At 51.7% G+C, this 25560-nt stretch overlaps 1 protein-coding gene across 4 annotated transcripts in view; it reads right to left on the bottom strand.

The window, feature by feature from the left end:
* Positions 1–25349, bottom strand: part of Psd2 (pleckstrin and Sec7 domain containing 2) — a 51119-nt gene extending 25770 nt beyond the window's left edge. Inside the window, exons 1-7 of one of the 4 annotated variants that reach the window (XR_015642331.1) lie at positions 25178–25349; positions 11616–12023; positions 10226–10672; positions 9690–9884; positions 5755–5835; positions 2291–2403; positions 1502–1560 (exon numbers count right to left, since the gene is read on the bottom strand). Coding sequence is in view for 3 of the 4 variants with exons in the window: in XM_087592879.1 (XP_087449005.1) it covers positions 1502–1560; positions 2291–2403; positions 5755–5835; positions 9690–9884; positions 10226–10672; positions 11616–11983 (1263 nt within the window). In the remaining variant the exon portion in view is untranslated. 4 annotated transcript variants of the gene reach the window in all.
* Between the last annotated feature and the right edge of the window lie 211 nt (positions 25350–25560).

The raw sequence follows: 25560 nt of genomic DNA, 5'->3' as shown, positions 1-25560 counted from the left end.
CCCAGCCTTGGCTTCTCCTCTTCTCCCTCCGCCACTCCAGATGCCACTGGCCTCAAGACTGTACCCACAGGTCGTCTAGCACTCAGGTTTTGAAAGTAGCAATGGACGCCACTGCTGTGTGGTGCTCCTATACTGTACTATTCACAGTGAAACCCTTGCCAGGATCAGGCCACTCCCAGGCCCCACCAAGTCACTGGAGGAAATCGTCACTGCCCCGAGAAGATGCAGAACCTGAGACTCAGAGAGGGGCAGCAACTTACCCAGGGTCACGTAGCTACCCCATGAAGGCAAGAATGGATGTGAAGCTTGTCTGTCCCAGATTTGCCTTTAACACCCCATATCTTCTGGAGCTTTCTGGTTTACTTAGAACCAGACATACAGACCTGTCACTGAGTCAATGAAATGTACCCACCTCCCAGGAGGGCTCTGACCAGCCCTGAGTGAGTGGTGGCCAGAGAGCAGTTGGGTGGGGCAGATGGTTTGATAGGACACAGGGGATGAAGGAGGCGGGTCTAAGCATACAGCATGCACACTCTGACAGCAGCACTTACCACCTGAGGCAGGGAGGGCAGGAGAGCCCAGAGCAGTAGCCAACGGAGGAAGGAAGAAGGAGGGATTAGTGAGCGTGAGAAGCCTGGAGGCAGCCTGGGGCCTGGGCCCACACATTCTTCCACTCACTGTCCTGACAGGAGTGGAAGGGTGAGGAGGAGGCCCCTTAGGAGTAACCTGTCATTTGTCAGAGACCAGTTGTCTGGGGCATGACATCACAGGAAGGCCACATCTGGGCTTTTAAAGGAGCTGTGGAAGAGCATGCAGCCTTTGCTGGAGCAAGGCACAGACTATCACAGATCAGATGACCTTGCCCTGAGGGCACATCTATTTCCAGTGCCTCAGCTGGGAGGTGGCAGTGCACGACTTGCTTCCCAGCACTTGAGAGGCAGAGCCAGGCAGATCTCTGAATTCAAGGCCAGCCTGGTCTACAGAGCAAGTTCCAGTACAGCCAGGGCTACACAGAGAAACCCGGTCTCAAAAATCGAAACGAGGGCTGGAGAGATGGCTCAGTGGTTAAGAGCACTGCCTGCTCTTCCAGAGGTCCTGAGTTCAAATCCCAGCAACCACATGGTGGCTCACAACCATCTGTAATGAGATCCGATCCCCTCTTCTGGTGTGTCTGAAGACAGCAACATTATACTCATATACATTAAAAATAAATAAGAAAAAAATCGAAACGAAGAATTCCATGTGCCTCAGCTGCTCTCACTGCTCATCTTAGGAGCCAAAACCTGGGCAGAGCCAGTGGAAAAAAAAAAAAAAAAAGACAGGGTCAAGGGTCAACTATAGAAGCAAGGAACCCACCTCCCAGGTCTGCTAGGAAAAAACAAAACAAAACAAAACACTGACCCTGACCAGGAGTTCCAGCAAGAGGGGTGACTACCAGGTTGGTCCTCAGTGACCAGGAGTCAGTAAGAGCATACGTCCCCTTGATGGACCCCCAACTCACATGTCCGTGCAGGTCTGTGTTGAGCAGCATCAGGGCACAGGTGAGCGTGTGGATCCCATCTAAACAGAACATGATAGTAAGAACCCACTCATTCTCACCGGAGCCTCCTACCTGCCTCCCCATAGAGCCAGGCTAAAGGCCACATAGACAAAGAAAGGTAGACATCCGCTCCCAAGCACTTCAGGGCCAAGGCTTGGATGACCCTCTAACCCAGATGTCTCCCTCTTGTAGACAAATTCACCTTGAACCTTAGATCTAGAAAAGGCTCTAGACCCCAAGCTATGTCCCTACAATAGCAAAAGGGGACTTGGTCCATCAGTTTCTAAGACTTGGGTCCATCCATACAGCAAATCCTGCTTCTATAGGAGACCTGCACGGAATATCCCTCCCCAACAAAAAGTCAGGACTGAGTCTAGGCACAGCCACTGGGAATGGGATGACCATGAGTAAGACACCTGAGGTCTCTGGTCCAGGAGGCCATCCCATAATTTTACCATTTTGGGCATTTTACCATCTTGGTTTCTGAGGCTCAGGCTGGCCACAAGCTTTAAAGCACCACCCCCACCCCCACCTCCCATCTTCATCCTGAAAATCCCTGGGGTTTCGGGTGTGCTATGGTGACACAACTGTATTCATGCAATCTTAATTGAGGACCGGCTATTTGCCAGCATGTATGGCCCACCCAAGCCTGCCTGCAGGCAAGACAAATGTGGCATCTGGGCCAGGGTGGGGAGAAGACCAGGTCTCATCTGGGCAGGTAGGATAGAAGGTGGTCAGGGAACACTGTACCTTCCGACGTGCTGTCGTCTGGGTTACACTGGCAGTACCGGCGGGAGAAGTGGGTAAGGACTCGTTCTCGTTCCTGTGTCTCCCCCATCAGTGGGAAGGCCTTCAGGAAGGTTCTAGAATGTAATTCAAGGTTGCTGAGTGAATCTCAGAGCCCCTGATACAGTCTCCTCACACAAACATACATGAAGCTAGTTCTTGTACCACGGTACTGGCTAGACACTCTCTGTGGCCCAGGCAGAACCTTGGCCCTCCAAGACAGCCTCTGGATTCTAAGACCTCAGGCAGGGGTATGATCTTCACACCCAGTGCCTTCTGTGACTCCAGGCTCTAGACAGTCACGCTTTGCTCTAGTGACCCAACACATAAGGCCCTCAGCACAGCATCCATGATGGTGATTCAGTCCCACTAGCTTTCTGATCTCCCTCATTTTGATGCAATCCAGAGGCTCAGCAAGATAGATCTGCTTAGGGTAGAGCAATATAGATCCCCCACCAGTGCAGCAGTACACTGCCTTAAGCTACAGGTGAAGCAACAAGATCCCATGATCTCAGGATGGAGAGGACTGGACAGAAGCGGGCTGACGTGGACAGCCACCTTTTCCCCAGGTGTATCACAGACAAAGCCCATGGACAAAAGGCAGTACACTGGATCCTTCTCTGGGACTGGAAAACACACTCAGAGCCTTGAGGAATTGTCAGCACATGGCCACACAGTTGCCAGATTCTGAAGGTGTAAAGGTTATGGAGCTGTGACTCCCAGAGGTAGTTTGGTTTGGTTTGGTTTGGTTTGGTTTGGTTTGGTTTGGTTTGGTTTGGTTTGGTTTGGTTTTTGAGGAGGAGGGCAGTTTTATTGCAAGGACGTGGTAAAATGAGAATTCAGAACAGTTTTGGTGGAATGGCTCCCCATGCAAGGCTGAGGCTCAGAGCTAACCCTGAGAGACATAGCACTTCAGAGCTGCCTCTCCTCAGCCCAGCCCTAGCTGGGCTAGGACTGTGTTCTGTGTTCCTTTCCAATTGCCTTGTAAAGGAAGGGTTGGACAAATTAAGAGAAACAATAGATGTGGGAAAACAAGGGGAAAAAAACAAAAAACAGAAGCAGACACCAAGTCAGGACTGGAGAGATGAGTTCAGATCCCCCAACCTGTAACTGGAGGTGAGCACAGTGGCCACCTGTAATCCCGGTGATCAGAAGGCAGACAGAGGGCATTTCTGGAGCAAGCCAACTTGGCAGGCCAGTCATGTCTGTGAGCCCTGGATTCATCTGAGTGACTTGACTTCAAACAATAGGGTGGAGAGCAACTGAGGAAGACTCCCAACATCAACCTCAGCCTCCACACCCAAGTTCCCACACATGCAAATATGTGTACATACATACATACATACATACATACATACACACACACAGGTGCACAAACACACACATGCAAACATGCACACAATACATGCACACACAGGCACACATGCACACATACAGGCAAGCATGCACACAACACATGCACACTTATCACACATGCACACACATGCAAACATGAACACACATCACACATGCACACACACATGCAAACATGTTCATGCAAACATATACATGTACACGCATGCACATACAAACACACATGGAATGAATCAGGAATACACTAAAAAAAAATACATGATTCAGATGTGTTCATGAAAAGATGGGGAGTCCCACAGAGAACTGGAATCTATTTTAAAGTTTAAATATAATGAAAATTCTAGGAATGTAAAATGTAACTGAGAATAAAAACTTAATGATGTTTCTTTGGGGGTATGCATGCATGTGTAGTATACATGCATGAGGGTATGTGTGCTTGAATTTGTGTAAGCACATGTCCATGCATGTGCATGCATGTGCACACAGAGATCAAAGGTTGACATCAAATGTCTTCCTCAATTGCATTTTACTTTATATACTAAGTGAGGTCTCTCATTTGAACCAAGAGAGCTTGCTGATGTGGCCAGTGTAGCTAGCCAGCTTGCTCTCGGGTTGCAGATACCATATCCACCTAGCATTTACATGCCAGGGGTCTGAACTGTGGTCCTCACACTTGCTGCTCTTGCAAGCCATATCTCCAGTCCCTAAATAGTTTTTATTGACTTCATTTATTTGCTATTGGACATGGGAAAATAGCAAGTACACTGAAAGACAACAGAAAACATCCCAACCAAGGGACAAAATAAAACTCAATTCTTTAAAAGTATTAAGAAACATCTGGGATCCCACAAGAGCGCCATGCATCTGTAGACATCACCCTTAGCTCTGAGATGGTGTCCTTCCCTCCTCAGCCCTGGCCGAGCATCTTTCTGATGACAATGGCCTCCATCCCACCCCTCCTGCTCCCCAGGCCCATGCCTGACCCTCCTGAGACCCAGATACTGAAATTGCTGCAATCGGGTCCCCTTTGCCACCAAAGTAGGCCAGATATAGCCAGATGGTAATGCCCCATGTCTTTAATCCCCACACTCAAGAGGCAGAAGCAGGAGGATGTCTGTGAGTTTGGGTCAGCCTGGTCTACAGAGTGAGTTCCAGGACAGCCAGAGCTACACAGAGAAACCTTGCCTCAAAAAAACAAAAACAAAAGCAAACAAACAAACATAGGCCATGAGTATAAAGACCTACAATATCCAGCAAACAGGAAGTGCTCCATACAGGCAAAACACTGGCCTCCTTTTCCCTTCTGAAAAGCTGTGACTACACTTGAATCTTCACATCCCTCACCACCAATCACATTAGCTGGCAATCACTAAGTTGCTGGACAACAGCTACCCATAGGTTCCCGTCACCCCACCCCAGCTTTTTTTTTTTTTTGGTTCTTTTTTTCGGAGCTGGGGACCGAACCCAGGGCCATGCGCTTCCTAGGTAAGCGCTCTACCACTGAGCTAAATCCCCAGCCCCACCGCCACCCCAGCTTTACCAGAGGGGTCAAGACTTGCGAAAGTTTGCATAAAAAGTCATGACAGACTTGCTAGAATATAGATATTATATTCTTTTTTAATATTTTATTTATTTACTTTATGTATGTAAGTACACTGTAGCTGTCTTCAGACACACCAGAAGAGGGCATCAATCCCATTACAGATGGTCTTGAGCCACCATGTGGTTGCTGGGAATTGAACTCAGGACCTCTGGAAGAGCAGTCAGTGCTCTTTTTTTTTTTTTTATTTTATGTGTAAGTACACTATAACTATCTTCAGACACACCAGAAGAGGGCATCAGATCTCATTACAGGTGATTGTGAGCCACCATGTGGTTGCTGGGATTTGAACTCAGGACCTTGGGAAGAGCAGTCAGTGCTCTTAACCGCTGAGCCATCTCTCCAGCCCCCGCAGTCAGTGCTTTTAACTGCTGAGCCATCTCTCCAGCCCTAGATATTATATTCTATATTGCAAAAATAGATAGCTAGAATGACAAGCCAGATATATATGCTGTCCCAACCCAGCCCCACTGACCTGAGTGCTCTGTCCAAAGTGAGGCCTGAGAAGTCGAAGAAACTGAGGTACTCCCCAGCAACCAGCCTGCTGAACTCATTGCTGACAAGAAAAGATAATGGGATGTCAGTTAGAGACAGGCCCAAGTCCCAGGACATCAGGTACTGGGGAGGTGGACCCCAGAGTACCCTTAACGACCACCCAGATCTACCCAGACCCAGGATCACCTCCCTCTGGTCACTCAGCTCAGAGAGATCAACCTCGGTCAGTGGCATCAGGAGATGATGCCTTAGCCAGCTCAGGGAAGGGAACAGGACGGGATGATGCAAGTGTTCCCAGCAGAGGAGATGACATAATGTAAATCAAGCTATGGAGGGTGGCAGAGGTGAGGCAGGGACCTGGCCTCAGGATCAGGGCATAGCTGCAGCCTTTTCAGCTAACGCCATACCTGCAGAGTGGAGACCCATGGCGAATGGGTCCAGAAAAGGGGGGCCAAGATGAGAACATGGGATTCTGAGGTCACCAGAAAGGGAACGACTGAGAAGGTGATGTCAGAGCTTAGTCTGAGGACAGAGCTGGCTGAATCCCTGTGAGAGTAACCTTGTAAGAGACAGCCTGGTGTTCCGAGATCCGAGCCCTTGGGAGAACCAGGTGCAGGGAGCTCGGTGTGGCAGTGGGTGCCTGTTACTTCAGCACTGTGAGGACTGCAGAAGGACCCGGAGCTTGAGACCAGCCCGCCTACATGAGACCCTGTCTCAAAGGTAAGTAAGGGTTTTAAACGTAAAGATGGGCCGAGGTAGTAGCTCAGAGTGCTTGCTTAGCACGCACAAAGTCCTGGATTCAATCCTCCACATCGAAGTATCTGGAGGAGTTCAAGGTCATATTGAGCTTGAGGCCAGACTGTGTTGAAGTGATGACTCAGTGGTTAAGACCACTCACTGCCCTCACAGAGGCTTGAGTTTGGTTTCCAGCACCCATGTCAGGTATCTCACAGCTTCCTGCACCAGCTACAGTGACTCTCTGTCGCCCTCTTCTGCTTTCCTCGGGCATCTGCACATACATGGTCTACAATCTCGCAACACACACATCCAAACGCAGAAATATAAAAATATTTTCTCCTAACCTAATGCACAAGCCCAGGGCAGAGCTCTGAAAGCTGCCCCATTAAGGATCTAGACCAAGGAAAGAGCTAGTGAGGAGGACCTTGTGACAGCAGAGGACAGGTCTGTGCCCTCCTGGAGCCCAAGGAAGAACGTGTTTCATGAAGTATTTTTTAAAAATGATAATAATAAGCCTCACCCTTTCCTTCCCATTGCTAGGCTCATGGGAACTAGAGGGATATGTGACCTAAACCACATGCACATCCAAAATGTGGGGACCCTTTGGGGAAAATGGCTGCTTCTTTGACATATGGCACTTTAAAAGAGAGGGGGCCTGAGAAGATCTCAGTGTTAAAATGCTTGCCTTGAAAGCATGGGGATCTGAGTTTTGATCCCTAGCACCGACATAAGAAGCCAGGGATGGCGGTGTAGACATGCACTCTCATCCCTGAGGAGACAGAGCCAGAAGGATCCCAGCAGTTTCTGACCAGCCAGCCTAGCCAGTCAGTGAGCTCCAGATTCCGTGAGAGATCCTGATTCAAAACACAGAGGAGGACTTGAGAGATCGACCTCTGGCCTCCACATGTGTATAGAAACAGAGCGCCAGGTAAAACAGACCTGAGTTGAACGCGTATTTTCTTCCTTTTCTTTTTCTCTCTTCCTCTTCCTCTTCCTACCCTTTATCTTCCTCCTCTTCATCCTCTCCCTTCCTCTTTTTCCTTCCTCCTCTTCATCTCCTTCCCAAGTGCTGGCTAGGCTGGCTGGTCAGAAACTGCTGGGATCCTTCTGGCTCTGTCTCCTCAGGGATGAGAGTGCATGTCTAGACCGCCATGCCTGGCTTTTTATGTCGGTGCTAGGGATCAAAACTCAGATCCCCATGCTTTCAAGGCAAGCATTTTAACACTGAGACCATCTTCTCATCTTCATCTCCTTCTTCCTCCTCCTCCTCTTCCTCCTCCTCTTTCTCTTCCTTCCCTTTCCTAGTTTGGTGGCGGTATGGAGGATTGACCCCCGAGCGTCACACACATATGGCAAGCACTCCACACTGAGCTACAGCCAAGCCCTATTTTTATCTTATATGTTTCTGATGTGGGGTCTCACTAAGTTTCTCAGAGTGTTTGTGAACTCACTGTAACCCGTGCAAGCCTTGAGCTTGTGTCCCTCCAGCCTCAGACTCCCAGTAGCTGGGATACCTGCCTGCAACACCAGGCCTGACCAAATCAATGTTTTGTAGCGACTCAGAAAAAGATAAACATACCAAATGTGGGAGATAATGAGAAATTTTTTTAATATTGTTAAGTGTTAAAATGGAACTACATAAAAATTATCATCAGCTAGGGATAGGCTAGAGCACAGTGAGTCAAATACTAACGTGTCTGAATATGCTTCCAACAAATGGGGAGAAGAGCTGAGGTATGGTGGAAGAACATCGAGGCTAAGGTCTGGGTGTGGTGATGCATACCTGTTATCCCAGCATTTGGGAAGTTGAGGCAGGGGAATTTGGTGACCAGCTTGGGCTATATAGTGATACCTCAAAACACTTAGAAGTTGCAAGTGAGTATATGGAAAGTTTGATGTTTATCTGCTCTCTCTCTCTCTCTCTCTCTCTCTCTCTCTCTCTCTCTCTCTCTGTGTGTGTGTGTGTGTGTGTGTGTGTGTGTGTGTGTGTGTGTGTGTGGTTCATAACGAAAACTTGAAATGAAAAGGAGTGGCCAGTGTGTCAGTACTGCTGAAGGAGGCATGGGTAGAAGTTTCTAAAGGAGAAACAGAAAAACAAGAACCCATCCAGAGGAACTAAGAAAAGAAAAGAAGGAGACACAAGCGACCCAGGGCAGAAAACCTGAGAGTCGAGATGAGGAGTTGGAATTTCCTCCCCGCCCCACCCCCAATAGCCTGATTTTTGGATGGGAGAGACGAGCTGCAGCAATTACTGGAGGATCCTGCAGAGGGCACCATGGAAACATGGCAAGAACCCATCCTCTCAAGGACGGGCGGCTGTTTTCAGGTTCCGCCTACCTGGAGATGTTCAGCTTGCCAGAGGAGTCTGTGAGTTGTGAGTTTTAGGAAAAGCTCCTGGGAACCCACTGCCCAAGGTACAAGGAAGTGTCAGAGGATGTAGGAAGGTCTCCTAAACCTAAAGCCCTCATCTGAGCCTGACCCAGGTCTAATCTGTCTCCCTTAGCTGTGTGAATGGCTTGAGAGGCTGGCCAGCTCCCCCCACCTCCAGGCCTTCCTGGGTTGGTGGAGTTCCTGTGAACGGAAGGGCCAATGCGGAGGCCACACTACGCTCAAGCATACTCAGAATGTGTCGTTCTCTCACATACGCACACTCCAGATCACCAATCCTCCCCAGAACTGCTAACGGCTTGTGTCCTTTGCACACAGTCTGAAGGGCATGCCCCGTGCTTTCAGGTGTCCGGTCCTTTCAGTCGCTCCCAATAGACAGGTTTAATGAAGATAGACACATTGTTTCACCTCCAGGGCCCGGACATTTACCCCAAACCCCTCACAGGTTCCCCTATCCACCTAACCCCACTGGGTAGAACTCTGGTTCAGTTGGGTTATTCTGTCCTCTCTAGTGCCCTTCATAACACCATAACCACATCCCCCATCCTGCTCCAGCCCTGAGGGGCCGCCTGTCACCACCCCCTCCCTGACAGCAACCACCTTCGCCCAAGTAGCCCAGAAAGGAAACAGATTTAGGGCGAGGTCAAGAATGAGGACAGTGACAGGAGGAGGTGTCCTTACAAGCCTGGTGGGAGCTCCCGGCACCAGCCATCCCTGAAAGAAGTCACTGACACCCCTTTCCGGCTGAGGAAGGCATAGGATCTGCTTTGCCGGGGGAGACGCACTCACTTTTTGCCCAGCTGCCGGGCCACGTCACAGCGCTGGAAGCCTTCAAGGTGGTAGAGGCGTCGTGCCAGCCGGCGAGCGGCTTCGCTGACCCCCTGGCACCCATTGGCCATTGGATCCGTGCTGCCAGGCTCCAGCCCCTCAGAGCTGCTCAGCTCTGAGTCCGAGTCCGACAGACCGTCCTTAAGGCTGGTGTCACTGCAAATGAAAAGGAAGGAATCAGATGCCCTGTGCGTGGCCAGGCCTCTGAAAATCCACTGTGGGGCCAGAGCACGGAAGCAGGCTCCACTGCAACAGGGCAGCATGGAGCCAGATCTCCAGAGAGTGGCTCAAATGCTCAGCACAGAAATATGGCCTGCTCTGAGCTAGCAGAATGGGAAATATGCATACAGAGGACAGCAGGATGACCTTGTGGGGGCTTGTGGATCGTGGACACTGTCATCCAGAAAGTTTTGCCTCTTCTGGCTTTCAGGTCCCCTACCCACTCGTGGCTCCACAGATCCTGGCCCAGCCCCTCCCCCACCCCACTCCCGCCTCACCTGGCAGAGTTCAGCACCTTGTCCGTGTCCTCATCATCCTCATCATCCCCTCCTGAGCCCCCAGGCTCATCTTCATGGAACCCATTGGGCATCGATGTGAGAGACAGGTGGCTCAAGACATTCTCCGAGCGGCTGCTAGAGATGGACCGCCGCAGGGGACTGCCCAGTTCCCCATCACCACCACCAGCTGCCCCCAGGTCCCCTTCAGGCCCTATGTCTCCAATGCCCAGCCCTGCTGGCTCAGGGCTGTCTCGAGCCCGTTGCTGGATGAGGGGTGTCAGGGGAGCCTCAAAGCTGACACAGCTATCACTCTCGTCAGTGAGACTCAGCACATCGAGTGAGTCCAGGCTGCTATACTGGGTGCCCCGCAATAGCTCCGACTCCAGAATCTTCTCGAAAGTGGCACTGAAGCCATCCCGCACATCCGGTTCGCCAGGACAATCCAGCCTATGGAATGCAAGGGCATTGTTACTTAGATGTCCCTGACACTAAAACTAGCTACAACTCCACCAGTCTCCAGCTAGGAGCTAACACACACACACACACACACACACACACACACCACACACACGCTCCATGAAAACTCATACACTTACACTCCTGTGCATGTACTAATTAATGTATTGACTGGACACATACAGATACACACACACACACACACACACACACACACACACACACACACGAGCCCCATGCATATTCACACACCTCCTGTGCAAATGCCAAGATGCAGACATGTCTTAGTCTTAGGCACGCATTCATGCACACAGACACACGCATGTGCCCCCATACATATTTACACACCCCAGTGTACTTGCCCACTCAGGCAAGGCAGGCTTACAGCTACACTCTTCAAGACTTCTGTAGATGTTCTTCCCATCCCCGCTGGCCTTTAGACATCCCCCTTCCTGTCCCCTCCTCCTTGTTTGGTGGTACCCCAAGACCAGTCTCTCTACCTTCTGCTGAGAAACAGACTGTAACTCCACTGAATGATACAGACACAAAGTTCCTGGTGAAACGTATCAAAGCCCCAGGAGAATCCCCTGGGTGGGGCAAGAACTCAAAGCTTGCCCACCTGGGGCCATCTTGGGGGAAAATGGGCCAGGTAACCCACCCATTGCACCTAGATATTATGAGTGGGCTCAAAGCTCTACTGTCAGTTGGTAGAGATGAACTGTAGGCTGTCATAGAGACTGCTCATTGTGGTTTGTGGGGGCCAAGGCAAACTTGCTTGCCTCTGAATTACCCTGTAGGCTCTGTTGTTAACACGCAGAAGCTGAAAATGGGGACAGGAAGTCTTGGACATCTAGAGAGACTGAGGGGCTATCCCCAGAGTACATTATCAAAGAGCTAGAAATATGTGAGCCTCTGTCCCAGGAGACCCACTCACCCCAGCTGAGTGTCCTCAGCATCTAGACAGAGACTCCTAGGGGTATCCTCCTCCTCTGCTGGTCCACTTGCTCTCCAGGGCCTAGATTCTACAGAATCTTCCAGAATGTTCCCATCCTGCCCCAAAGCCAGGCCATTGGTCAAAGAGAGGCTAAGGCCAGGCAGGGCCACGTCTGGGTTGCCCACGGGCTCCATGGTGCCCTCTAAGGTGCCTGTCTTCTCGCTGACTGGACTGATGACGCGGCTGTTGAGGCTTTCGCTGGCTGCTGTTCCATTCTGAACCCCAGGACCCTCTTCAGGCTCCAGGCTGTGGTCCTGGATAGCACCCTCTTCCTTGTGCAGATCACTTGGGAGCTTTTCTTCATCCATGGCAGTCACTGTTTCCACCCGACCCTGCCAGCCCCTAGGGCTGCTTGACAGAAGAGAGAGAAAAAGGCAGAGTCAGTCAGACAGAGTAAGAGCCTACAAAACCCAGCGCAGGGGCAGCATATCAGGGGCAGAGGCACGGCCATGAGTATATCTTTAGTAACGTTCAATTGGAGAATGGACTCAGGTTGTGATACTCCCACTTCAGTGGCTAGGCCAGTCCCCGTCAGCTGTCCTCTGGCTCCTGACTTGGCCCTTGTACCCTAGTCCCTGCCTTCCTTATTACTTCTGGGGTCTCTGTTCTATCCTTCAGAATTCACCCAAGTCCATGAGGAAGACCCAGGTAGTAAGGAACTGGGCAAGTGTCCGGGAGTTCTTGAAGGCCCCTCGGTATTCCTGCTAGTAAAAGACAAAACCCAGGGGGGTCTTGGCCAGCCATGTGCTTCTCCACACGCTATCAGCCTGGTCTGCACCATAGAGAGGAACCAGAATTTGTGGCTTGCAGTGGGAATTGACCTGGGAGTTGCTTTTAAAGAAGTCTCTAGGAGAGAAATCAAGGAAATTAACTAAAGTGCAGCTTTATTCCAGGGATGCCTCAGTAAAACCTGGAGACAGCCGGCAGCCACTGGGGGCCCAGCGCGAGCCGCTGTCCAGGGTGCTGGGCGGGTGCTGCACAGACTAAGGTTACCTCATGCAAGTATCTGGCCATGCCATAAAGAAGGGATCCAGGGCTCTCTTCCTCATGAGGGCCCTCACAGGAGTTCACTCAGTCTTAAGGAAGAACTCAAGAAAGACATCTGAGAAACACTTGGGGAAATCGAAGCAGGCGGACTCACACCAGGCTCTACTGAATCTCCAAGGCCTTCCTGCCCAAGTCATCCTGGCTAGGAAGGTGAAAGACAAGTACAATGGGCTGTGGCCTTGTTTGTTCATTCTTCCCTCTCTGCCCCATCCCCTTGTAGTCTAGGCTACCCTCCCTAGTGACCTCAGGCAGAGACACAGGCCAGCCTTCCCCCCCCCCCCAGCACCCTGGAAGACTGCAGAGAGGCAGGTGCCTGGGCTTTTCCTGTTTCTGGTTTAAGTTACTACTATGTGAGCCTAGGTGGCCCCTGACACCCTACTTCCTTCCTGAGAGGTCTATCTGGGTTCAGGAGAGGCTGGAGGAGGAGAGAGCCCAGCTCTCTGGGATCCAGCAGAACAAGCTACAGAGTAGAAATGAGGGCATGAACCTCTGTACCTGCCAGGCACTCCCCAGTCCACCGAATCAGACATGCAGGAAAAAGACTTAAATTCCAGGAAGACTTTGCACCTATGTGAGCCCAGAAAGGAAGGTGGGTTCTGCTCTCTGGGGACTCCTGAGGCTTTAACTGGAGCTACCATACACCTGGGCAAATCCTTTAACCCTGTGCATTCGAACACTGAGTAGAAGATGGCTGGAAAGAGATCTACAGCCCTAGCCCATTATTACCACCTAGAGTTTTGTTTATTTTTTGGTGGTGGGTTGGGTTTTGTTTTGTTTTGTTTTGTTTGCTGTTATTTTGCTTTGTTTTTTGAGATGGGGGTCTCTCTACATAGACTACCTAGAGTTCTAACAACATCACTAAATTCAGATTTTACACACACACACACACACACACACACACACACACACACACAGCTTGCAGATTTAAAACATCTTCAAGGTAAGCTCTAAGCTACCAGGCCTTGATGCTAGGACACCAGGAACCCTTGGGGCTTAGCTGAGTAAGGAAGTCTTTCTGGTCTGCCCTACATCCCTGCTGCTGCTGTTGCTATTTCTATTGGTTCCCTCAATGGAACACCCAGAGGAGGGCAGGAGGTCACCTCCTCAACTGAGACCCCAAGGGAAACCTAGAAAGGAAGAAAGGGAGTGGGGACTTGCAGCCTGCTGCCTGAGTTCTAGTCCTCCAGCTATCTCACTACTACGGGCTACCAGGACATTGACTCAGGACCATAGGGCTTGAGCCCCCTATCCTGCCAGGATATCTCAAGCTCACAGATGGAGCACAGTGGGGTGACTTTGACTGATCTCCCTGAAGCTACTTAAGTATAAGTGGCTCTATCTGAAGACCAAAGTTAGGATTTTTGACAAATCAAGGGTTTTTTGGGTGACCCTTCTGGTGTTCTGTAACTCCTAGAAACTGGTTCAAGCTATCCAAGACCTGCCTGCTCTGCCATGTCCCCCTTAAGTTTCAAGCAGGACTGAGTTTCTGCCAGTACCGGGCACTGGCCAGTGTCCTCAGTTCCCGGGGCTAAACAGACAAGGGGCAGCATTGAGCTCTACTCTAGGCAAGGGGCCCAGAGTCCTGGCCTGGGCTGAGGGCCAATACAATCCAAAGTAGTTGAGCCTTGGGAGGAATGCACAAAGGGGATGTTTCAAGGCAAAAGGTGTGAAACAGTGTTCCAGGTCCTGACCCATATGGCCCTCCACATGAGGTGACCAGGGACTCATGCTCACTTCCCTGGCCTGTGTGAAGCCATCCTTGGAATAAAGTACTCCCTTGCTTCCCTCCCCCAGAGCAGGTGAGTAATGCTAAGGTCATGGATGCTGAGGGGATGGCTATCTGCAGAACAGCAAACTCCCCAGGGCAAGCATCAGCTGACCTCAAGTCTCCAGCCCAAGGGAAACCAAGGCACATAGCTGAAATCCCACTGCATGGGTCAGGGGAGTCTCCATCTGCAACTGCAAAGACTAAAGGTGCAGGCTGAAGTCTCCCATGAGATCAAGACCCCAAAACCTCAACCAAGGGGGTCAGCCCAAAGCAGTGGCTCTTGCTGCCTCCAACCCCGCTGGCCAGAGCAAAAAGGAGCTGGGCCAATGAGCATCTGTCTTGAGGAGACAAATGACAGGCTGGCAGCATTCACGATCCCTGTGGCTGGCCTCAGCCTGATCCAAGCCCCTCTCACTACCCAGAGCCCTTGGGATGCCCTTGGGCTCTCAACGGCCTCCATTCAGTACCAGCTGAGAGGGACACCACAATAGTATTAGAAATCCCTAGGCCAGGAGTAACTGGTGAGCCACATACTTTCTGGGTGTCAACTGCTCCTCAGATAACCCTGCTCCCTTCCCCACTTCCTCCATGGCAGCTGGAAGGCACTGCAAAAGCAAACCACGCAGTGTGTCTCCCTTCTTCATAATCCTCTGGCAAGTCCCATTTCCCGTAAATGAGAATCCAGTCTCCCCAGAATGGCCTGAAGAGGACCCGCCTGAGCCTTTCTGTGGTTTCCTCAGCCACACTGGCCTCTTTCTGTTCCTCAGGCTCATTCCCACCTCAGGGCCTTTGCACCAGCTGTACCCTTGGCCTAGAATGTTGCTTCCCTGGGTCATCCTATGACTGCCTTTCCTTCCATTCAAGGCTGAACCCCAAAGCTGCCTCCCCGTCCCCAATAGAGGCTGGGCCTCTGGTCACACCCCTCTGAGCTTTTAGGTGTCAAGGAAAACAGAAACTCCTCTTTTTTAATTAATTGATGTTTGGGGTGTACATGTGAGTATTCCTTGTACATGTGCACATATGTGCCATTCATGTACATTGCATGCATGTATGGATGGAGGTCAAAGGTCAACATGGGGTGCCTTCTCATTTACTCCCCATCTTATTTTTGAGACGGGGTCTCTCATGGAACCTGAAGCTCACCAAGTTGGCTAGACTGGCTGACCGTGAGCCCCAGGAGTCCTCCTGTCCTTGCCTCCCCAGTACTGGGTTTACATCACTGCACCCAGCTTTCTATATCAATGCTGGGGATCCAAGTGGGGTGCTCAGCCTCCATCACCAAGCACTTCACTGGCAGTCATTTCTGAAACTTCCCCTGTTTATTTCCTGACCACCTTCCCTGACAGTAGGATGTGAGTCCAGTGAGGGAAGGGATCAATCATGGACACAACTGTCCAGAGCCTGTGCTATGCCCAGCATAGAAGGATGCTTTATAAATATTCGTTGGCTGAGTAATCTGGGTTATTACTGTCCCCATTTTTGGCAGAGGCTAGGTAGTATTGAGGAATAGGCTTGCAGCAAAGCTACTTCAGGGATGGACAAATCTATAAACCTTTCCATGTTGGGGTACAAGACAGGAGCTGTGGAAAACACCAGACGAGGGTCAGAAGTGTTTCCTGCAGGCAGGCTCCAGGCTGGCTTGCTCCGTGAAACACCTGTGTGTTTACAGTGCATCGAAGACATGTGTGGGTTCATATGCATGTGCATACATACTCAGGACCACACAACCTTGTAGAGAGAAGGAAGCAGTTCCTCTAGTGTCAAAGTGGAGTAAGAAGCCTTCTAACTTAAGGGTAAAGTTAAGGACAGACAGACCTACATTACTAGACACCCACAGTAGAAATCCTTCCACCTATGGAGAGTCTGTGGACAGAAGAGGCACAGTGCAGACCTTCCAGCTGGGTTGATAATGGAGAAGACAGGCATCTTCACCAATCACAGCTACACACAGCAGAGGGCTTGGTGGAAGGTGTATAGGCCAATTGATGGAAATAGTGCATTAGGCAGAATCAGGAAGGGGACCAAGAACTGCCCCGGGGCAGGCAGAATCTAAGCCTCTGGGGTGTTGAACCCAGGGCAGGAATGCAGAAAGGCCTGAGAATGTTGGTGTAGAGGTGCTGTGACCATAGCTGTTCCTGGGGTCAGAGCTGGAAGCTGTCACACTCTGTGCTTGCCTCCAGTGTCTGGGGAGACTTACCTCCCACATGCATCAGATTCAGAGCATTCCCAAGCCGAGGGTCTTGTCCAGCACCTGATAGAGGTTGCAAGCCCGCCCCAGATGGACTCTCACAAATGCAAAACATTCAGAGGCTGTTTGGGAAGCTCACAGACCATGAAAGCCCACACCCAGACCACCCACAGGTTCCCCTGAAAGTCATCTACTACCCATGTTGTTAGGGCACCATCAATTGCTGTGGAGCCCTGGAAATGCTGGGTCTAGGCCACCTTGGGCCCCAACCTGTCCCCAAGAGCCTTCCACTTCAGACACCTGCCCAGAGAGCTCCACCAGGGTTCCCTAGCAAAGACAGAGGGAATGTTCTAGCTTGTAAAGCTGCTATCTGCCCCGGGACCCACCCTGCCTCCCATTGGCCCCACTGCCCTTCTCCCCACAAACCCTCTTGAACTAATGAGCTCTCTAGATCATATTATTGTTAGAACATGACTGGGTTCACTTCACATCACACATACACACACACACACACACACACACACACACACACACACACACCCCAACACACACCAACACACAGCAAATGTGTCAACTAGTGTCGAGAGCTGACTGGCATGTAGCAAATGCTGGAAATGGACCCTGGCCAGCTATACCATCCCCCCTCCCTGGCCCAGGTCTGAGCACCTCCAGAGCTCCACAGGAGTCTATGATGCCCCTACAGCATGGGCAGAAGGCAACTGTGAGGGGACTTCTAGGTGGTGTCCCTAGACCACACATCTCATTCTCCACAAGGCCTGAAGGACAGAACCCAGGTCGGTCAAGCGTATCAATCTCCCACTCCCCCAGAGCAATACAGAGAACATGTCCACCAGGAGCCTCAGAAACATCTGTGCTCCCCACCAGCTGTGTGACCTCAGGAAGGTCATTCACTTTCCTTTTTTTTTTTTTTTTTTTTTTTCCAGAGCTGGGGACCGAACCCAGGGCCTCGCGCTTGCTAAGCAAGCGCTCTACCACTGAGCTAAATCCCCAACCCCGGTCATTCACTTTCCTAAGCCTCAACACCATCCACAAAATGGAGACTATTTCACAGGGCGACTAAAGGAATGAGGTGTGAGCTGCATCCAGGAAAGCGCCTCATTTACCTCCTTCCGGAACCTTACCAGCTCTGCTAGGGAACTAGCTGGCCCCTGTGCCCTGAGAGAGGTGCTCAGAAGCAGCACATAGCATACAGTCCATTCAGCCTTGGAGACCGTTGTCCTTGGCAACTGTCAGAGCAGGTTCTGCGGCCGGGGCTTTAGAGGCCCAGTGTAAAGGAGGAGTCAGAGCCCAACTCCGGTGGGACCTGGTATGGTGAACAGAGAAGGAACCCCTACCCTTAGGCAAACATTCAGGTTTTAGCCACACCAGCACTCCCACCCAGGCCAGCCCCATAACTATCTCCCTCTCAAGGTACGTGAGCCACACACGGTGTTAAGTAAGGGCCAAAAATCTGAGTGCTGGGTGCCTGTCCCTTTCAGGTAGCCCTGCCTGGTGTGTCTGCTAGGAGGCCAGCCTCCCCTGGGCTGTGGAAGTCCAGGAGGCTTCTTCATAACCCCAGGGATCAGTGCCCACTCACGTCCATTTGCATGTGCCCGCTGGGGCTTTCAGGGCCACTCCACAAAGGTCATTCCTTGGAACCTCCCAGCTTTCTTCCCTCCCACTGCCCCAAGATAATTGGCACCCTCGTTTGCTTAACATTTGCATAGATGAGCATGCTTCTTTGGAGAAACCTTAATATTAATAAAATCCACAGTGTCTGCCTTCACATCCCAAATCATGTGGAACGAGCAACTTGACCCCCAGCTGACCTCCCTACAGGGTAAGACCTTCACTATCTAGAATCACAAAGAACCAGGCTGTCCAGGTCCTGTTAGTCCATGAACACCTGACCACTGCTCCACCTCCCTCCAACTTCAGAAGGTCACCTGGGACTCACCCTGCTTCTAGATCCCACATCTGACCCATAGTCTGTGTGCTGTGTCAGACCCTGGAAGCTACAGGGGCCTGACTGGGTGCAGGTCCTGCCAGCCAGCTCTGTGCTACAAGGTACATAGAGGAAACCTGCTCATTTGGGGAGCACAGTGTCTGGCCGTCTCCCTTGATCTCCTTCGATAGCCAAGAATGTGAACCTTTCTACTCATTCCAGGGGCTCATTTTCCCCAGTGGCACCAAGGGACCCGCTCTCCTTCCAATCTCCTTCCATGTGGCTTTCCCCACCTTCCCAAGACCCTGACTACCTAATGCCTCTTAAGCCTCCTCTAGCAGCCCTCCACCCTCCTTCCACTTCCCCAACCTGTCCTGGCTCTGGTTCAGCTTGGATCAGATAAAGATGGTGACCTCCAGAAAGAAAATAGCACAATGCTGCAGAAAGAAGTTATCCAGGGCTAAGTGAGGACTTATACCTCCTCTTCTCTCCTCCCGGACCCACAGAGAGGACACCTTGACGTGGTAAAGCCTTGTGCCTCCACGGGAGGAAAGAAAGGGAGTCAAAACCCTGAGCATCCAGCAGGATGGCAACGCCACCCCTGAAGGGGAGGAAGATGGCTGCTTCATGTTGGAGAAGTAGAGGCACCCAGTAGATATGAAAACTCCAGTGTAGAGCAAGAACCTGAAGCCTACAAGGGAAGGTGAGGCTGGGCCATGAGAAAGAACACAATGGATGTGAAGTCAGCAAGGCACAGGTGGCACGTGAAGCACCAGGTGAAATCAGTGTAAAACCCTGGCCGGGCAGCTGTGCAGGGACTGAGTCCTGGAGGGCTCACATCTGAAGGAAGAAGCAGGGAGCCGGCATCCAAAGTCAAAGAGCAGCACGCAAAATAGAAAGCAAACAGGAGAATGCATGACCTAGAAGTCAAGCAAGAACCCCGAGGAAGGAAATAGAGTGTGGGGTGTTGCAAGCAATGATGAGAAGCTGTCTCTGCTGTACCGATATGGAGGTCACTGGTGACCTTGAGAAAGGCAGTCAGGGAGCATAGAGGGGAGCTCATGACTGACTAAAGTCGTGAGTATGAGGAGAGGGTGTGGAGCCTGGATAGCCTTTGCTAGAAAGAGGAGTGACCCGGTAGCTCTGACTGGAGACAACAAAAGAACCTTTTCAAGACAGGCAACAGCAAGGCATTCCCTGACAAAGTAACCTGACAGACAGAGGAACAATGGTACAGAGAGGAGACCTGCTGAACAGTGTCTTCAAGCAGGCGACAAGCCATAAGGTCTGACGCACAAGCTGAGGTTCCTTAGGCAGGACAGGGACACCTGGGCCCGGCCCACCATGGCAGGAGGAAGGCAGGGCAGAGGTAAAGAACAGAAGGCTTGGTCCATGCACCTGAGGAAGCTGAGACGTCTGTTCTCAGCTGAAAAGGATGTGGGCAAACAGAACCTAAATGAGTTGAATAGTTTGTATGTGTCAACTTGACACAAGCTGGAGTCTTCAGAGATGGGGGAGCCTCAAGTGAAAAAATGCCCATTTAAGACCCGGCTGTAATGCATTTTCTTAATTAGTGATTAATGGAGGAGAGCCCAGTGCATTATGAGTGGGGCCATCCCCAGGCTTGTGGTCCTGGATTCTATAAGAAAGCAGGTTGAGTAAGCCGTAAGGAGCAAGCCAGTAAGCAACACTCCTCCATGGTATCTACATCAGCCTCTGGGCTCCAGCCCTGCATGAGTTCCTGTCCTGATTTCCTTCGATGACGAATAGCAATATGGAAGTGTAAGCCAAATAAACCCTTTCCTCCCCAACTTGCTTTTGGATCATGGTGTTTCATCACAGCAATAGAAACCAAAACTAAGACGGGAGCAAGGGCCAAAGAAGTGCCAAGCAAAGGAAAAGCAGTGGATTCTGGGCCGTGGTGTGTGTGCAGGACAGACCCGTTCAGATGCAGGCTCATCTGAATTTGTGGTTTGGGATTACTGTAAGCTGGTCAGATTGTGGTTTCCCTCAGACTAGAGGAAACCAAGCACTTGGTTTCACCAGGAAGCACTTTAATGGAGTCTGATAAATTGGAATGAGAGGAAGAATTGGATTCTGGGAGAGAGAGGTCTCTTGACTCTTGCAGGGGCAACTGCCTACAAGCTGGGCCCCCAGCTGTTCAAGTACCCCAGGCTGGAAGCTCCCCACACACTCCTTCTGCAGGTTGCCCTCACCACAACAGAAGCTTCAGAAAGGGCCAGCACTTGAGAAGTGGTGCCCTCTCTCCACCAACACTGTTCCCAATCCACAGGCAACAGCTCCCTGTTCATCTTCTGCTTCTAGCCAGACACTGAGGCTGTCCATCTGGGTCTGGGCTCTTAGTACACCCCTTTCCCCAGTCCCCTGCAGCAGGAGGCCAACCAACCGCACAGCCCTTGGGAAGCACCACACCAGGAGCTCCGCACCAGGAGCACCGCACCAGGAGCACCACAGACTATCCAGGTGTCTCATGCTGGAGCACATCACAGCCTCCTAAAGCAGCATCCATCCACCACGCTGCCCATCCAATCCTGTTCCTCCTCAGACAATCTTCTCGTGCACAAAATGACAGCATCGCTCACCTCTGAAAAACCATTCAGGATACCCTGGGGAAGGAGCCAGCTTCAGCCCTCACTCATTCTCCACAGGCTGTGTTCTGGGTGTCTCTCTCTCCTTCTTGCTCCATTTTCTTGCCACACCCATCGCACCCCTCCCTCCTTTCTCAGGCCTCCCTTCCCGCACCCACAACAGCAGCATCTGCCTCTCCACCCAGAGGCGGTAAACTCTGAGAGCAATCGTCTCTGCTGGTTGTTCCCTCTCCAGCTTCTAGCCTGATCCAGGCTTGATCTTGTTTAATAGTCCTCGATGCTGCAGAGATGCTCAACGGAATGAAGTTCTGGATTTAGCAAGAGCAAGTGAAGAGCTGAAGCCAATGGACCCTCAGCCAAGTGGCCTCACATTACACTATCTATTTAGGGTGCTCCCTCCTCCGAGGTGACACTGGACAGAACACCACCTATGGGATCTGTCCAAAAATGTTTAACCTGAGTCTGATCAGGAGCAAGCAAGAAGACAGATCCGGAGCATGAGAGATCCTGCACAACTCTGAAATTGATAAGGTCATAAAACAGTATAAGAAAAAGAATTTTTTTTAAATGTCGGGTTATTAACTGATAGTGATGGAACACGATCCCAACACTTAGAATGTGGAATCAAAGGTCAGGCACTCAGGAGGCAGGGGCAAGTAGATCTCTAAGTTCAAAGGATCTGGCCTGTGGCCTGGTCTACAAATTAAGTTCCTGAACAGCCAGTGCTGTTACACAGAGAAGCCCTGGAGGGAGGGAGGGAGAGGGAGGGAGGGAGGGAGGGAGGAAGGGAGGGAGGGAGGGAGAGGGAATGTGGAATCACAAGGATCAGGAGTTCAAGGTCATCCTCAGTGATACACAATGAGTTTGAGGTCAACCCAGGCTGCATAAGTCCCTGTCTTAAAATGGAAAGGGGAAAAATGAGATTAATCCAGAACTGAAACATTACTAAATGTACTATATAATAACTAAATACAGTGTATGTTCCTTGATCAAAAAAAGATTTGTAGTCAGGTGTGGTGGTACACACCACCACACTCAGGAGGCAGAGGCAGACCAATCTCTGTGAGTTCAAAGCCACCCTGCTGTACATAGCAAGATCCAGAACAGCCAGGGCTATAGAGAGAGACTTCATCTCAAACAACAAACCAAACCAAACATCCATAACAGATACTTGCACGAAAGTTGTTACTAGAACCACTAGAAAAACTTAGATGCAGGCTAAATATGAGGGTGAACTGAATCATTGCTAAATTCCTCAGGTGTGATAATAGTCTCAGGGGGAAATATCCTGGACTGGAGGAATTTGTGTTGATATAGTTTGAGGTGATGTGTTATAAAGCCTGCAGCTTTCAAAAGAGGGAGAGAAGGGGAGAAACAAGTGTGGCTAGATGTTAGCCCTGGCAAATCTGGGTCTCTAGGTGAACAGGTGAGGGTGGGACCAGGTGGAGCAGGCAGGAGGAGGAAAGGGAAACAGGAAAAGCCCCAAAGAGCATCCCGGCGATCTGGTTCCTGAGCAGGAGACAAGGAAAAGGATGCTTGCAGCAGCCCGCAGTCTTAAAGCAAGCTGGACCATGGCCTTGCTGTGGCCTGGATACCAATCACCCAAAAATGCAGGCACAACTCAGAAGGACTTGCCACCCACAATGGACCTGACTCCACTGTGAGCCAAGCTCAATGAGGGACAAGACTTTCTGGACATAGCCAGACCACAGAGAGACCACAGGACATATCACAGCCGGGGCAGAACCGCCCAATCTTGGCTATGCTATGGCAAGGAGCCAAGTGTAGCCCTAGACCCTCTCCACCCCCAAACATCCCTTGAGGGGTGACAGTCTGAGTATATCCTCCCGTATAAGGAGCCAGGCTAAATATGGAACCCCAGACACAAGATGCTTCTCAAAACAGATTTTCCTGGAAAAGACCATCTGGCAGAGGAGGTCTAGAGCATTGTCTGCTAAGACAGGCAGCTTCGGTCTCTGCAGGCTGTCCAGAAGGAAAATGCCTTTACCTCACCTCCCCAGGAGATCCCAGTGTAATACTTCAGTATCCTCCAAGGCCACTCCTGTGCAGGGGCCCACCTCTGTCCTGAGCTAGAGTTCCAGGAAAGAAAAGGAGGTGACTGGATGCATACAGCTGGAAACACGGGTCTGCCTAGATGTATGTCCTACCTACCTCCACAAGATACTTGGAGCAGATAACTTTCCCCTGGGCCCAGGGGCCTGTCCATCAGAATGGGAGCAACAGTGGTGTTTCCCTCCAAAGGCTCATGGGTGCTGGGATAACCCACACAGCGGCTGTGCTCCAGCATTGGAAACGAGGCATCGTGGCAACCCCAGGCCCCGTCTCTCAGTCTTGGGGAGAGTAGAAAATCATCCTAGCTAGCTTTTTCTCTCTCCCCTGAGACATGACCCTAGATCTGCCTAGGATATGTGTCCCCTCCCTGGTAATGAGCAGACAGGTCAAACCTGAACAAAAAAAAGAGACCTCGTAGTCTGGCACAGGGCACCTCAGAGTTCCAGGGACAAATCACCTGAGCACTGAGACCTCAGTCCTGCAGGAGACACCAGTGAAAGAGGTCTTCCAGGAACAGTCACCCCTCAGTCTTCTCACCCCAATGTGTGGGAACCCCTGAGGCTCTGGGCATGCGTACAGGCCTCCTGTTTCCACCAGGACTCCACTCCAAACCCACCGCCTGGCACCATGCAGCAGGAGAAAGGGCTTTGAGGGGACAATTCTTTCCTCCAGATCCCCGAGTAGACAAGAAGAATGGCTGGCCCATTGTCTTGATTCATAGCTCCCAGGCCACAGAACTTCTAGCTTCCTTGGGAAGAAGGAATCGGTCTGGGAGTAGGGGAGGGCTTGGAGGTAGTCCCCATGTTCCTTGCCACTATGCTAATTCATAACGCATCTCTTATCTTCTGACTCTAGAGGAGACCTAGGAAAATCCTGTTACCCCAGGCCCACTCTCCTGCACCAGCCAAACCAGAGCAGGCTGCTTGGTCCCAGTCACCTCAACCAGACTTGTCCTGAGCTGCCAGGAGTCTTGTGCCCTCTTGCACCATAACAGTTGTATCTGCCCCGAGATCTCTGTCTGGGCCCGGCAAGATGAGCCTAAGACAAAGGGGTGTGCATTGGGCAGTGGGCCCAAGGTCTTGTGTAGAAACAATGCCCTGGATCTTATTTCAGAGAGTCCCAGATCCTCCAGTGACAAGAGCCTAGGAGAGAGCCAGCTGCATAGGGTGGTCCCCACATCTGGATTCCCTGCCCCACCCAGCCCCAGCACCCGGGCCCATGGACCCCCTCCAATCAAGGCTGCTTCTGTGAGGCCTGGCCTTGCCTACTGCCTGCCACGCCCCCATACAAACCCCTGCTCTTGCAGAGACAGAGAGGCCTGGGGCCCAGGCAGGCCTGCCTGTCAAAGTTGGGAAACTGGAAAGAGAAATAAATCCTCAAAGATGTTCCGTTGTGGAGGGAGCTCTGGCAGGCCCCAGCACACAACACCCCAACCGCAGACCACCAAACTGACACTAGTACCCCACACACACTGACACTGATTATACAGAAGGGGGAGGGGACCGGGAGGCAGAGCCCAGGAGACAATTGGACCGGCAGCCCTGTCCTCCCTACTGGCCGGTCTGGGGCTCTTGGCGGCGCCCCCACTCCCTGGCCCAGTCCTGACCATCTTGGGCTTCCTCTCTCTGCCCCATCTCCATGACAACCGCATCCTTTGGATGCTCCAGCCATCACGGAATTGATCTCGAAATGTAGCTTTGTTAGCAGACCCTAGCGGGCAAAAAGGGCGGAGGGCGGCTCCCGCCACCCAGCCTGTGTTCTTCTCCCAACCCTGAACCCCCTCCCAGTGTCTAGCTGGCCTCCTGAGAAGAGGGGCGGGGTCCGTAAGCATGCAGGCCTTGGGGGACACAGTTGGCCAGAGGCCCTACTCACCGCTCGTGTCCCAGCCGCTGGGTCCCCTCTCACGGTGGGGCCATGCGGAGGCCACCCCTGGACCCGCGGTCCGGTGCCGCCGCCTGTTGGAGCTCCCCGCGTTCGCTTCTGTCCCCTCAGGTGTTGGAACCTCGGCTGTGGAGAGGCTGGGCAGAGAAGGAGGGGACGGACTGCAGGAGGAGGGAACAGAGCAGCGAAGGAGGGAGGGAGGAGCGGGAAGGACGAGAAGGGCGGGAGGGGGCGGGGGAGAGACTGCGGGCGCGCGCGCAGCCCCGAGGGGACCGTGACCACCAGGAGGGCCCACCCGCGGCGCCTGGCCACAAGCGCCCGACCTTGTGCGGGGCACCCACCCACCAGAACACGGCCACCGGCTCCAGCATGAG

This window comes from Rattus norvegicus, chromosome 18, assembly GCF_021556685.1.
Source record: "Rattus norvegicus strain SHRSP/BbbUtx chromosome 18, alternate assembly SHRSP_T2T, whole genome shotgun sequence".
Classification (NCBI taxonomy): Eukaryota; Metazoa; Chordata; class Mammalia; order Rodentia; family Muridae; genus Rattus; species Rattus norvegicus.
The sequence above is the reverse complement of the archived record's forward strand: the minus strand, read 5'-3'. Positions and strand labels throughout refer to the sequence as shown.